At 53.0% G+C, this 15,016-nt stretch overlaps 1 protein-coding gene across 6 annotated transcripts in view; it reads left to right on the plus strand.

The window, feature by feature from the left end:
- GLIS1 (GLIS family zinc finger 1) overlaps positions 1 to 15,016 on the plus strand; it is a 252,254-nt gene that overhangs the window by 153,549 nt on the left and 83,689 nt on the right. For all 6 annotated transcript variants that reach the window (XM_017874552.1, XM_017874554.1, XM_017874555.1 and 3 more), the window contains exons 3-4: positions 1,824 to 2,001; positions 8,614 to 9,496. In XM_017874552.1, coding sequence (XP_017730041.1) covers positions 1,824 to 2,001; positions 8,614 to 9,496 — 1,061 coding nt within the window. The remainder of the gene's footprint in view (positions 1 to 1,823; positions 2,002 to 8,613; positions 9,497 to 15,016) is intronic.

Here is a 15,016-nt window from a genome sequence, read left to right on the forward strand (position 1 = left end):
TGGGGCTGGGGCTGGGAAGGTGGCGTGGGAGCAGATGTTTGCCGAGTCCTCTCCACAGGCTCGCGTGTGACTAGGAACCTGGAGGCTCCTATATGAGCACCTCATCTACCCTGGGACCTTGTGAGCATTGCATGCTCATCCACAGACTGGAACGTGCTCGGCAAGCAAATGCCTGGTGCCTCTCCAGAGCTATGGCACGTGGCTAGTTAGCACTGAGTGCCCGGCCTCAGCATGGGGATAATTGTGTGCTGAAGGAACTGCCTTGTGGGCAGGCTAGAATTAGGGTTGAGGGACAGGGATCCTCAGGGGCGGACTCTCTAAAAGGCTTCTTCTTATTACATAGCGATTAAGATGTGGGGTTTGGGTCTGACAGATCTGATCCGGAAATCCAACTCAGAGGCTTCCTAGCTGTGTATTCTTGGGTGAGTAACTGAACCTCCCCATGCCTCTGTTTTGTCCTCTGTAAAATGGGGATAGTGAGACTCGGGCCTCCCTTGGACAGCAGTGGGGATGCTCAAGTGAGACAGTGGTGTGCGTCCCCAGCCCTGGTTCTACACAGGCTGCTCGGCAGATGCTGCTGTTGCTGATGTCCTTTTCCTCGTGGTAAGGAGTCAATCATGTTCTGGGACCAGGTTTTTTTCACGTCCTAATGGTTTACCTTCCTCAGTGTTGGCCATACTTGGGCCTATCAATCATGTTTTATTATATCTGCAAGGCACTTTGTAATTGTTGAAGTGCTGTTTAACAATAAGAACAATTTTCCTTCTTGGCACATCTGCTAGGTTTCAGCACTGTGCTAGGGACTTTGTGCCTCTGTTCTCAGAGGCTCACAGCATCACTGGGGAACGGGTGAAACTGGCCCCATTTTACACAGGGGAAACAGGGTCCACCCTGCGCAGGGATTTGTCCGAGTTATGGAATTGGTTTGGGGCAGAGTAGGGGCTCACATCAAGGTCTGTCAGCCCCCAAAGTTCATGTCCTTTCCTCCCTAGCTTTGTTCTGTGAGTTACAGGACAGAAAGCGTAAGAAGATAGAGTTTGGAGGTGTGTTTCCCTCTTCTGTAGATGAGAAAACTGAGGCCCAGAGAGGGGAAGGAGCTTAGAACAAGCACGCCTGACTCTTGTTACACTTTATGTGATTTTTCAGCACTTTCACATCAACTGCTTCAGTTAATCTTCCTAGAAACCCACTAGCAGGGCGAGGCAGGGCATGAAGCAGGCTGTGGAGGAATCAGGTGATAGCGAGGTATAACTGCACACTGTGTTTCTATGGTGTAACACAATTTGGAAGGCAACGTAGACTGAGCTTTTGTGTTAACAGTACCAGATGCTGTTTAGTGAGCACCTACTCCTTGACATCCACATGTCAGCCCTGCTCCCTCTGGCCTGTGGGCAGCAGCGCAGCTGAGCAGCCACCCGCCCCAGCTGGTGTTCTCAAACCTTGCCTCATGAGCACCATGTGGTTAACGTGAGGATAATACAGTGTGCACTCCAAAAGACTCGGAGTTTCTCTTGTTTACCAGTGTTTCCTGCACCTATAACAGTGTCTGTACATAGGAGTTGTCCAGTGTTCATGTAACAGTCATTTAACCACCAGAGACCCAGCATCCCTATCTGAGAATGGAGGATTTTATTATCGATCCTGCTGGTAGTTGTGGGAATTAGATGAGGTATCCTGGAACCTTGCATGCAGCAAGGATGCAGTGAGTGTTGGCTCTGGGCGCCCTGTCCCTTGCTGTACCCCAGGGACTGCCCTCTCCCCACACCCCTCTGCAGGCTGTTCATATTCACTGCATTCCTCTCTCCCTGTCTTTCTCTGCCTAGTGAATGGAAGCTACGGCCACTGCACCCCGGGCTCAGAGAAGAGCCTGCTGGACCTGGACCTTGCTGAGGGCCCTGGCCCCACCTGCTGCCAGGGCCTGTTTCTCCCTGCAGGAAGCCCGCCACCTCGGGCTCACCGCCAAGCTTGTGAGAGGCTGCTGCATTTTCCCCACCCTAACAGGTAGGTGTGGGCAGCTGCTTTCTGTGGACACTCCCAGGAGGCCCCAGGATCAAGGGCCTCAGGCCCCACCTCCTCTGTTTAGCTGGGGGGACACATGGGAAATGGAGGCACGAGGGGCCCGTAGCTCAGAAGCAGCTGCCTGGCCTAGATCCTGCACCTCCTGCTTTGCCTTCTGAGAGACACAAGGATGGTTCTGTTGAGGTGTTTCCCTGCCGAACAAGCAGACGGAGGTTTTCACAGAGAATCAATCATTTCAGAAGAGGAAGATTCATGGGTAGGTTGGGGAAGGAAAACCCAGCTCAGAGTTTATAGAGTGTCAAACCCTGAACTGCTGATAGGGCAGAGAGGGATTCCTCCCACGTGCCATCTCTGCCCCAGGAGACCATGGCCCACAAAGCCCTGCTGGGTAGCTGTCTGCTCAGTGCCTGCACACTTCCAGTGCTGGCCACCCTGTCTCATTAGGGTGTGCATTGGGCTGACACCCGCCTCCTACTGCTTCTCTTGGGGTCTCAGTTGTGTCTTTGTCTTAGTCTGTTTTCTGTTAGATATTGACAGAATACCTGGCACTGGGTAATTTATAAAGAAAAGGAATTTACTTCTTACAGTTCTGGAGGCTAAGTCCAAGATTGGGGGGCTGCATCTGGTGAGGCCCTTCTTGCTGGCTGGGCCTCTGCAGAGTCCTGAGGTGGCGCAGGGCATTACCTGTGAGGGGGCTGAGCATGCTAGCTCGGGTCCCTCTCATTTTATAAAGCCACCAGTCCCACTCCCATGATCATCCATTAACCCATGAACGGATTGATCCATACATGAGGCAGAGCCTTCATGACCCAACCCAGTCACCTTTTAAAGGCCCCACCTCTCAACACTGCCACATTTGGGATTAAGTTTCAGCATGAGTTTGGGAGGGAACAGATATTCAAACCATAGCAGCCTTGGTGCCCTCTGGTTTGCTGACAGTCAGGTCAGTCACAGACAGGCCTCTGTGCACACGAGCTCAGCCCCAGGCCTCTCACCCACTGCCTGGGGCTGCTGGCCTGAGGTCTGCTTCACAGACCAGAGATTCTAAACATTTGCCCAGTGGCTGGTTTGCAGTTTATTCCTTCACCAGCCATTTGTCAAGTGCCTGTCATGTGCCAGGCACTGTGGTCGGTGCTGGGAGCATCTTGGTGAAGGAAGCAAAGATCTCCCCCGATGGAGTTTACGTTCTTGTGGGAGCTCCACAGTAGAGAAATTCCTAAACAGAAGGATGCTGTTCTTCCCAAGTGCAACCATTTTCCTTTGAGAATTTAGATTCCTTCTGGCTTCCTTTGATATTAGTAAAACTTCTGATTTTAGGCGTGTATTCATTTGTTTAGGCTGCCATAGTAAATGTCATGGACTAGGTGGTTTAAACAACAGAATTGTGCTTTCTCACCATTCTGGAGGCTAGAAGTGCAGGACGGAGGTGCCAGCAGGTTTGGTTTCTTCTGAAGCCTCTCTCCTTAGCTCACAGGTGGCCGCCTTGTCACCAAGTCCTCATGTGGCCATCCCTCGGCCTGTGCCCTAATTCCTTTTTTTTTTTTTTTTTTTTTTTGAGACAGGGTCTTACTCTGTCACCCAGACTGGGGTGCAGTGGCACAATGTCAGCTCACTGCAGCCTTCACCTCCCAGGCTCAAGTGATCCTGCTACCTCAACCACTCCAGCAGCTGGGACTACAGGCGTGTGCCACCACGCCTGGCTAATTTTTTGTAGAGACAGGGTTTCACCATGTTGGCCAGGCTGGTCTCGAACTCCTGGGCTCAAGCGATTCACCTGCCTCAGCCTCCCAAAGTGCTGGGATTACAGGTGTGAGCCACCGTGCCCGACCCTGATTTCTTATAAGAATACCTGTCTTATCAGAGTAGGATCTCACCCTTATGACCTCGTTTAGCCTTAATTATTTATTTAAAGGCTCTATCTCCAAACACAGTCACACTGGGTATTAGGGCTTCAACGTATAAATTTTGGGGACACACAAATCAGTCCATAGCAAGGATGAAGTGTCTTTTAGACTTTGAGCCGTGCATTGTTTGGTGACAGTCAAATGCATTTATCTATTGGATTCTTCTCTGGAGGCTCTCCAATGGTATCCAATTCCCCTGGTGAAATTCATTCTATTATCTCTCAGGGTAGAAGCTGTGCTAATCCAGGAAAAGCTAAGGAAGAGGATTTTTTTTCTTTTGCTAGAGACAGTCAGAAATATCATTTGTCATTTTGAATATCATTTTGACAATTTACGGCACAGGAGAGTCTGTATGTAGAATTCTATGCCAGCATCAGTCTAAGTTGCTGTGCCCCCACACCCTCCCTATTAAAGTGGTTGAATTTGAGCTGACACTTTCAGACTCGCTCATTTTCCTAAAGGAAAACAGATCCCCACCCCTGTGCCACACCTGATCCGAATTCCGTGCCTTCCCCCAACCGCCCAATGGGCTTATGTTTGGGACCTCTTCTCTCCACTCTTGGTGCCTGCCCCTCCCAATCTCAGGATCCTGCAACTAGCGCCTGGGCTCCTGCACCAGCCACCTCCTTGCCTCCAGCCTAACTCTCTAATGCTAATAAAAATAGCCCCAGTTTCCTGAGTGACTCCTTCGGGTGTACATTCTCTTATTCAGTCCTCATGGTCCCAGGAGGCCCAGATCCTACGGCTAATAAAAAATGATGGTGGTGTGCTCACTGCGCACTACACCCCAGCCAAGCACTTTTTTTGTTGTTGTTTTTTGAGACGGAGTCTCATTGTGTCACCCACGCTGGAGTGCAGTGGCACGATTTCAGCTCACTGCAAGCCCACCTCCCGGGTTCACACCATTCTCCTGCCTCAGCCTCCTGAGTAGCAGCTGGGACTACAGGCGCCCGCCACCACGCCCAGCTAATGTTTTGTAGTTTTTTTCTTTTTCTTTCTTTCTTTCTTTTTTTTTTTTTTTTTTTTTACTAGAGATGGGGTTTCACTGGGCGGAGCACTTTTTATGCTCTCAACCCCCAACTGCCGTTGAGTGGGGAAACTGAGGCTAGAGAGGCTACATAACTAGTTCTGTTCACCAGAACTCTACCTACTCCTCAGCAGAATGTAAATGTTCTCTCAGGGGACTGGTCCACAGACTCCCCTATTGGAAGGGGAGCTGCCCAAGGTTAGGGACCTGGTCTTCCCCACTTCTTCAGCATCACCTAGCACAGAGTGAAAAGCCTGTTGAGTGAAATCACTGACCCTTCATTCAGACTACAGTTGCTGACCCCTCAGGGGCATGAAATCTGAGATCCCTACCTCTCCCCTGAGTCTCTGCCAGAGAAACACTGACTATCCCAATCTCAGCAGCTCCCTTCCAGGGTCCAGGATTATGGACAGAAGAACATGTGCATCTCTGATACTTAGAACATTGAACCTGTAAGGAATGTAATAGTCATCAGACAAAATCATTCTATAGACAAAGCTGGAGACCCAACCTTCTGATTCACACAGATCCAGATTCCAGTTCCTGCTCTATCACTGCCTTGCAGGCTCGGGCAGGTCACTTCAATTTTCCTAAGTGTAAAACAGATGGTGGAATCTCCCGTGAGGCGTGTAGTCATGTATTCAGCAGATACTACCACGTCTTCTGCTGTGCTAGGATTGCATTAGATGACCCTTGGGAAGGCACCCGGCACGTTCAGCTGCTCAGCAGTTGTTCACTCTGTCTAGAGACCCAGGCTTGCAGTTTCTAGAGATGTGATGGGAGTTGTCCTGGGGTGCACAGGGCTCAACAGCAGAGCCAGTCCGGAACCACTTCCTGGGCCTCACAGCACAGTGGAGGAAGGGAGGCAGTACTTCCTCAGTGCATATGGGGAGCCACAAGACACCAAGGCCTGAGTCACCCTCCCGACCTGATGCTGCACGAAGTTTTGCTGTCAGTCTTAGTCACTTGGGTAACTCAGTCATGGAAGCTACCGCTATTTTCTTCTCTTGGTGTTGGTTGATTTACCTGAAGCCATTTTCAAGGGACTACTCCAAATAGATGTTTTCCTGGCCGAACTCCTGCCCATGCCTGCCTTTGCCAGGCCCAGGATCACAGTCCCCTGAGGAGCAGCTCTGCTTTTATTTATTTATTTTTGAGATGGAGTCTCGCTTTGTTGCCCAGGCTGGAGTGCCATGGCGCGATCTTGGCTCACTGCAACTTCTGCCTCCTGGGCAAGCAGTTCTCCTGCCTCAGCCTCCTGAGTAGCTGAAATTACAGGCGTGCGTCACCATGCCTGAATAATTTTTGTATTTTTGTAGAGACAGGGTTTCTCCATGTTGGTCAGGCTGGTCTCAAACTCCTGACCTCAGGTGATCCACCCACCTCGGCCTCCCAAAATCCTGGGATTACAGGTATGAGCCACCGCGCCTGACCTGCTTTTATTTTTTTTAAGCCCTATCAAGTTACCACTTTTCTATCAGATCTTTAAGATACTCAGAGCTTTCTGCTGGCAATGGTGGGGGCAGTGTGCTCAGCCCTGGGGAGAGGAGATGCGTGTTTGCTGTCTACCTTGGACTCAAACCTCCTTCTGACTCCCCCAATGACCACTTAGATTATGGTTCTTGGGAGGGAAGAGGTCGCTAGGTGTAGTTGAGAAACAAACAGAAAAGCCCTTCCCCTTCCCCTTCATTCAGCGGGAGCTTCAGGTCAGTTCAACATCGGAAAAAACACCTACACTCCAGAGAAGGGGAATGGGGGTTCTGGCCAGGCCTGGCCCCAGCTTGCTGCTGTACGCCTTCATGTAGGCCTTGCACCCTCTCAGCCCCTTTCCCACCTGTGTGTGATGCGATTGGAGCACATGCTCTCTGAGGGCCTCCAGACTCTGGCTTTCCCTCTTCCCTGTCCATTCCCCTCCCCTCTACCTCATGACTGGAGCTGGGGATGCTGCAGCTGCAGGGAGCCAGAGATAGAGGAGCTGGAGCTGCAAGGCCATGTTGGGAAACCGAGGGACAGGTGATGACCCCACAGCTCTGGCTTCAGAGAGCCCCAAGACAGTGGCGGTAGAACAGCAGCGATAAGAGCTCCCTTCACCCTGCCATCCCCTGTCACGGGGCCATCTCACTCGATCTGGCAGCCAGCCTCGAAGGTAGACTTAGCCCCCATTTTACAGGCAAGGAAACTGAGGTTCAGATGGGATGAGGTGGCATGGGGTGTTCTAGCCAGACTTCAGGCATAGCATCAGGCTTCCTGTTCTGCCTAGCCAGCCAGAGGGGCTTCCTGACTCTCAGCCCCACCTCACCTTCCTGACCTTTCCCCTTTTCAGAGTGCTCTGGTGACAGGCAGGCCCTGCCATCCCTCTCTGCACCTTACCTGGTCCCACCACTCCGAATGGTGGAAGCATCAGTGCAGGAATCCCCTTGCGTCCTTTAAGCCTGGCCTCCTGCGCAGTGGCGGAGGGAATGCTCTACATCTGGGAGAGGCCCTCTGGACACCTGTATACCACCTGTGTGGTGAAGACAGTCACCTGGCAAACCACAGCCGTGCCCACATATCCACCCTTGCTCTCATGGGAAGGATCCACCTGATATCCCAGAGGAGGAGAAAGGCCCAGGATGGCAAAGGACGTTGCCCAAGTTTGCACGGCTGAATGTGGCTGAGCCTGATCTCAAACCCACGTACTCTCGTGGGCTGCCCTGCCTGGCCTGCACCATGGCTTTTCCCCAAAATTGCAGTTTCATGCAGTCACATTGTGAGGGCCTGAATCCCTGGGACCCCTCAGAAGTTTTGCCTCAGTTCCTCCTGAGACACCCCCACCAGGACTGCACTTCACACTCCCCCATGTACTGACATTAACAGTGGAAAGGCCAGGCTGCTTGGGGCAAAGTGTCATACAATTAGCGTTTGTAGAAGTTAAGCTAGATTACAAAAATTAAGAAAGACTTAAGGGACATGTAAGTGGAATTTAATATACCCTGGATCTGGGTGTTCCTCAAAATGCCAGCCTCAGCCTTCTTCCTGGAGAACTCACTAGAAGGCCACGGAGAGGGAGCAGGGAAGCCCCCTGGGAGGCAGGATGGCGTGGCATTCAGGGCTGGGTAGGGGTGCTGAGCTTTGGTAAAAGGATGCAAGGTCCTTCTTCCTGGTGGTCTCACCACATTCACCCTGGAGTGCATGTTATGACCTTGGCTCCCTGCAGCCTCAACCTCCTGGGCTCAAGCAATCCTGCTACCTCAGCCTGCCAAGTAGCTGGGACTACAGGTGCACAACCCCACACCTGTCTAATTTGTAAATTTTTTTGTAGAGATAGAGTCTCACTATGTAGCCCAGGCTGGTCTTGAACACTCCTGGACTCAAGCAGTCTTCTTGCCTTGGCTTCCCAAAGTGCTGGAATTATAGGCATGAGCCATTGTGCCTGGCCTCCTGCCTCTTCTTTCCTTCCCCAGCCCTCCTCTTCCTCTCTCTCCCCATTTTCCTTTACACTCTGCCTTGTTTTCCAGACAACCAATCTGTAGGTGCTGTTTCTCTGCCTTCAGCCTTCAGCCTCTGTCTCCTGCCCTGGGCTTGTCCATTCCTTGGTCCTCAGCTTCCCTGTCTGCCCCTGCCTGGGCCTTCCCTCTGTGGCATGCCCAGCCTCTCATGACCTCTCTGGCCCCTGTCTTCCAGGTCGCCCAGACCCCAGACCACCTATGTGAACGGCAGCCTCCCAACCACACAACACATCAAACAGGAGTCCCTGCCCAACTACCAAGCCATGGCAGAGGCCCGCACATCTCTGTCTGCCCACTGTCGGGCCCCACCGGCCGCTTGCCTGCACGCAGACCTGGACCTCCCAGGCCGAAGCCTCACCACCCCTGCGCCTTCCTGCTACCTTCTGGGCAGCGAACCCAGCTCTGGCCCTGGCCCCCAGCCCGAGGCCCACCTCCCTGAGGGCAGCCTGAAGCGCTGCTGCCTCTTGGGCCTACCCCCCACCTCCCCAGCCTCCTCCTCACCCTGTGCCTCCTCCGATGTCACCTCCATCATCCGCTCCTCCCAGATGTCTCTGGTCACCTGTGTAAATGGACTCCGGAGCCCCCCTCTGGCGGGAGACCTGGGGGGCCCTTCCAAGCAGGCCCGGCCTGGCCCTGCATCGACGGACAGCCATGAGGGCAGCTTGCAACTTGAAGCCTGCCGGAAGGCGAGCTTCCTGAAGCAGGAACCCGCGGATGAGTTTTCAGAGCTCTTTGGGCCTCACCAGCAGGACCTGCCGCCCCCCTATCCCCTGTCTCAGTTGCCGCCTGGCCCGAGCCTTGGAGGCCTGGGGCTGGGCCTGGCGGGCAAGGTAGTGGCCAGGCAGCAGGCGTGCCGCTGGGTGGACTGCTGTGCAGCCTATGAGCAGCAGGAGGAGCTGGTGCGGCACATCGAGAAGAGCCACATCGACCAGCGCAAGGGCGAGGACTTCACCTGCTTCTGGGCTGGCTGTGTGCGCCGCTACAAGCCCTTCAACGCCCGCTACAAGCTGCTCATCCACATGCGGGTGCACTCGGGCGAGAAGCCCAACAAATGCATGGTGAGTTCCCACTGGCCACCAGGCCTCACCCCAGCCCCTCTGGCACAGCAGCACCCACCCAGTGCCCCAGGAGAGGCCACTTGGGACTCCTTCCTCAGGGCTGACTGAGATCCCTGTGGTCGAGGAGGGAAGGACCCATGCTGTGGATGTAGCCACTGGTGAAGATGGTCACTGCCCTTGTCACTGGAAACTGTGGCAGAGGGGCCCTCATACTCATCAGGTGCCCAGTCCCCCACCCTGAGGCATTAGATATATCTTAGCATGCCACAGGGCCCAGGGCTGTGTGCACGTGCGATTGGAAAAACAGGTGTGGCCACCCTCTTCTTCTATGTGTTTGTGCTCCATGTCTCACCTACTGGTGGCCAAATGAGATGTGGAGAACATGCTCTCTTCCAGCACTGGGCCCTCATCGCCACCCATCCCAGTGAGATTCCCTGGGCCTTCTGGTGCTGCCTACAGCCTTGGCTTCCACCAAGGAACAGTGAGGCCTCACAGGCACCCGGCTGGAGAGCTGCAGGTCCCCAGGGCAGGCTTTGGGCTGGGGCCCAGGATTACTAGCTAAGGCCCTGGTCGTCACCCAGCAGGCGCTTCTTCCTCGGAGTTGGACCAGTTTCTGGCACTAACATTATGCGTGCATGCGCACGTGTGCACACACATTGCACGCACGCACCACACATATACACACAGCACACGCATATTAACTGTGGGTGACCCCCAGGTCCGGCCCTTATGCGATGGGTCAATTTCTGTGACAGGTCATTTCTGTCACCGTCTGTGGGGGTAATAGCTGTATCAGATGGTTAGAGCCACTCGGCCCTGATACACTCAGCCTAACTGCTTGTGCTACCTCCGAGGCCCCAGCCATGCCCACAGGAGAGGCCTACCTGCCCACGACTGGGGACTCAGGGTGTGCTTGGTGATGAGAAGCATGGGCCACCAGGGCCACTGCCCAGCCCACCCAGGCATCAGGGCAGCAGCATGGCTGGTGTGCTGGGGCTGGTGCCATAGCCAAAGTCAAGCTGTTTCACACTTGCACATTGACACTGTCATTGGACACCCATTCATGGAGCACTTGGTCTGGGAAGGGGCATAGTGTCCCCACTCAGAGCCCAGGGTGACATTATAGGGTCCAGGAGGCAGGACACATTGGCAGTCAGCAGCATAAACTCTATCCTCCTGTGACAGGCCCCACCCACCTGTGGAGCTGGGAGCTGGGCGTCGGACAGGATCCGTTTCTGCGGCTTCAGGAGGCTGGGTCTTAAAGGAGGAGAAAGAGTTTGCTTTGTAAACAAGTGAGCAGCAGTGAATGGCCTATGCCAAGGGGAGGCAGGAGGAGGGAGCTTGTGGTTAGCATTCTGGTGTGTGTAGCAGTGGTAGGGAGAGTGCATTGGACAGGCTGAGATTTTGACTTTATCTTGTGCCTTTGGGCTGACAGGATGCTGGAGGAGGCCTGGTGGCTGGGCCAGCCCCTGGCAATGCCCTGGCTTGTTTGGGGTCCTGTGACACATGATCCTGCCTAGAAGGAGTTGACCAACAGACAGCACGCAGGCCAGGCCAGGGCTGCTGGGAACCAGCTGGGCCCCCATCTCTCCCCAAGACCCTGGAGCTGACAGCTGCTGAGCCACAGTTATCCTTCACAGATTCTCTCTTATGGGTGAGCCCATGGGTGCCTGTGGGGGCCTAGGTGGAGGCTCTGTGACCCGAAGGAACCTTGACAAGACTGCATAGGACACTGGCTTACACCCGGATTCTGTCTGTGGTTAGTGGTCTTCTCACAGTGGGGCCTCTGTGTGGAATCACGGCATCCAGAAGAGTATCTATGTTGGACATTCGGGAACTTGGAGAGGATCTAGGCCTTCTCCGTCCACTTTCTAGCTTGGGAAGCAGGGCCCAGCGAGGGGTCAGAGGGGCCCGGGTTACTCAGTGCAGACTCAGGGTCTCTCTCTCTGGGGCCAGGCTGCCAGGATCTCACTTGATTCCACAGACTTCACAGGACCCTGGCTTATACTGGCTGAGGCCTGACTCTGGGGACCCAGACTTGGACCTGCCATGGTCCTTGCCGTGGGGACACTCATGCTCAGAGATGGGTGGGAGATGAGTGGCAGGTCGTGGGTTGGAGTTTGCGTAGGCCCAGGGAAGGAAGGCCCAGAAGGACTTCATGGAGGAGGTGATATCAAGCTATGTCTACACTCATCTATCAGTATTAATCCTTACAAGTCCTGTAAAACCAAGGGTTTTTACAGATGAAGAAATAAAAGTTGGGTGGAGTCTGGCTGGCCTTCCACTTGCTCCCATGAGAACACTTGGTCTTGCCTCTTCCAGGGTTTAGGATTGTGGTGATGATAATACCGGAAAGCAGCTTCCAAGTGCAGACTGTGAACCGGTGCTATTCTAAGTGACAACTCCACCTGGTCCTCAACACAACGCTGTGGGGTAGATACTGTGAACCCCCATTTTACAGATGAGGAAACTGAGGCTCAGGAAGATTGCATAATTTGTCCCAGGTCACACAGCTAGTTGGAAACAATAACAGTTATAATAAGAATAGAGGCTAAGAATGATAATGGTAATAAAAATAACTTGCTCAGGGTTACACAGTTAGTAACCATTGGAATGGGACTCGAGCCTGCATCTTTCTAAACTGCAATGCTCTTGTTTGTGTAGATCTGCTAAACTGACTATTCTCTGGGCTCTTATGGCCGGCCCCGCTAGGTGTCACCATCTGGAGACAGCAGCAGTGATCTGGGCTTCGGAGGCTTGTCAGAGCCTCCCCTGGGCTCCTCTTGCCTGCGGTGGGGTGGGCGTGCTCCCCCTCCTCCATGATGCTAGTACAGTGGGTAACCCAAGAGAAGGGGTGAGCCTCAAACAGCACCCAGATAAGTAAAATCTCCCTTCCCTGTAAAATTATTAATTTTTCATGACAGGCCTCTGCTACCATGCACTGTAATAGACAAAGGAATTTTGGACCCAGAGCCTCTGGAGAACAGGAAATAGATGAGACATTTTGATTGAAGAGTAAATGGCCCACTAAAATAGCAGTTAATCCTTTTATTATCTTTCCAGCAGCCGTTTCCACAGTTCTTTCATGAGGTAAGCCTCCCCCACCCCTTCTGACTGGAACACTCCCATTCTCGCAGCTGGCTTACATTTAGCCAACAGAGCCTCTGCTCCTGCACCAGGCAGGCCTCAATGTGCTGAGAGGAGCCCTGCTCCCCTCTGCCTGAGCATCTTAGTCCTTAGGCCAGGCCTGGGCCTAGGGACTTGCTGGACCCCCAGGGTCAATGGCACCATCCATCCCCCACCCTGCCCTCTGCACGGCCCATCCACACTGTCCAGAGGAAGCTCCCTAATCTTTTTGCAATATCCTGTTATGTTTCTTACGTTGCCCGAGTTGTCTCAGCCTTATTAAATGTGAGGCTTCGTCTGTGTTATGATAACAAGGTTACGCGTCCAACCCAAATACTGACGCGACGCCTCCAAGACGTTAACTTTGAACAGATTAATTTCATGCTTTCTTAGGTTGGTTCTCCCAGACGGCCGGAATTCTGATTGTCTGCAACTGCAGAAATTAGCAGACTGTAGCTTGCTTTTCTCCACATCAAGAAGGAGAGAGGCAGAGTGAAAAAGGAGAAGTCATGACAATGCCCTTCTCTACCTTGGGTTTTATAAAACAACAATAGGCATGAGAAGAGTCCCTTACTTTGGTGAAGAGTTTTACCAAAGCTGTGAGCACAGTCCGGAAGGCATGTGCAGAGGTGAAAAGCCCAGGTCTAGAGTCACACAGACCTGGGACCCAGCCTGGTTTAGTCACTTGGCAGCTGTGTGGCCTCGTGCTGGTGACTTACCCTTTCTGTACTACAGCATATTCGATTGTAAAATGGAGCAATAATAGTACTTGCCTTTTAGGGTTGTTGTGATTAGGGATAAAAGAGATGATGTAAGGGAAGGTGCCTGCTTCCCCATCACACTCCAGCATTGATCTCAGGTGATGTGTACAGTCGCCCTGGGGCTTAGGGCAGGGTTATTTACAGCTGATTTATAGATGAAGAAACTGTGGCTCAAAAGAGCCAGTCAATGGATGGCAGAGCCTGGACTTGAGACTCAGTAGCAGTCTCTGCTGTCAGTAGGGTGGGCAGGGCAGTGTGTGGGCCGTTGCTCTGGGCAGGGCAGGCACTCTGTGCTTGCCTTTCGATATCTGCCAGGGATCCCTGATTCTTTGCATCTTGTTCATTGGCAGTCGTTTGCAGATCACCTGCTCTGAGTCAGACAGTGTCTGCGCAAGGGGCCTGGAGCTAGCTGGGGCAGCTGGACCTGTGGCACAGGAGGCCCATGCGTGTCCTCCCAGTCCTCATGAGCTGCTGGAGTCTCAGGCTGGGTTTTCATCCTGCCCAGCTTCCTCTGGCCACTGCAGCTGCACTGGCCACTGGTCTCCATTCCTTACACCCCTCTCTACTGTTTGCCAGTCTGTTCCAGGTGCCTTTGAATCTAGGGCCAGAGAAATCGATCTGGTTGAAAGCTGAGTATTATGGATTGGCCTTAACTAGCCAAGGAACTCAGAACACAAGCCACCTGACTGGACCTGCTGGGAGAGCCTTGCCCTTCTAGCCTGGGCCAAACTTGAGGTCATTCCCCAGAATGCTGGGGCATCTGGCTTTCCCTTTTGCCTTGCCCCAAACCTTTACCCCTCCTCCCCCAACCCCCTGAGAAACAAAATCCTGGGTGCTGGGAGGGGCGAGGGAGCTAAAGGGAGTTGCTCCTTACTGAGATTCAGAGATTGTTTTATCCTGGCTCAATGCGAGCCATTCCCTGTCTGTTGTTTTGACCACCTAGCTGGGCATGGTGTTACATGCCTGTAGTCCCAGCTACGTGGGAGGCTGAGGCAGGAGGATCACTTGGGCCAGGGAGTTTGAGGCTATACTGAGCTATGATCACACCACTGCACTCCAGCCTGGGTGACAGAGTATGACCCTGTCTCAAAAAAACCTCTGAGGCCCAGAGAGGCCAAATCACTTTCCAAGATCACACAGTCTGCCACGTGGCAGGAGTTAGATACCAACCATATCTGCTGACTGCCTAGCCAGTGTTAACTGGAGAGAAGTTTGACTGGGATTCTGGACTCATATGCCATGGAATAGCCTGAGGGAGAAGAGAATTAATGTATTCTGAGACATACCACGTCCAACCATGAATTACTATGCCCAGTTTACAGAAGAAGAAACTGTATGTTTTTGAAGTTTGCAGGCAAAATGACTCGCTCTGCATGATCTGCCTCAGCTGTATGATCTGCCTCAGTTGTATGACCTCCCTGGCCCATTCTAATGGGTCACACTGCCTCCTACCCATCCACCTTTGCCCAGCCTCTTCCTTCAGAAGAACAGAGCTACCTCTGTGCTTTTCAAATCACAATGGGTGGAGTCCCTGTGCATCTGCTGCCCTCTGCCCCCTGCCCAACATCTTGAGACCAGCCCTATGGGCTTGAGCATTTTAAGGCCAGCAGACACCCCTGACTCATTGCAACAT

The sequence above is a fragment of the Rhinopithecus bieti genome, unplaced genomic scaffold (assembly GCF_001698545.2).
Source record: "Rhinopithecus bieti isolate Rb0 unplaced genomic scaffold, ASM169854v2 scaffold_7684, whole genome shotgun sequence".
Lineage (NCBI taxonomy): Eukaryota > Metazoa > Chordata > Mammalia > Primates > Cercopithecidae > Rhinopithecus > Rhinopithecus bieti.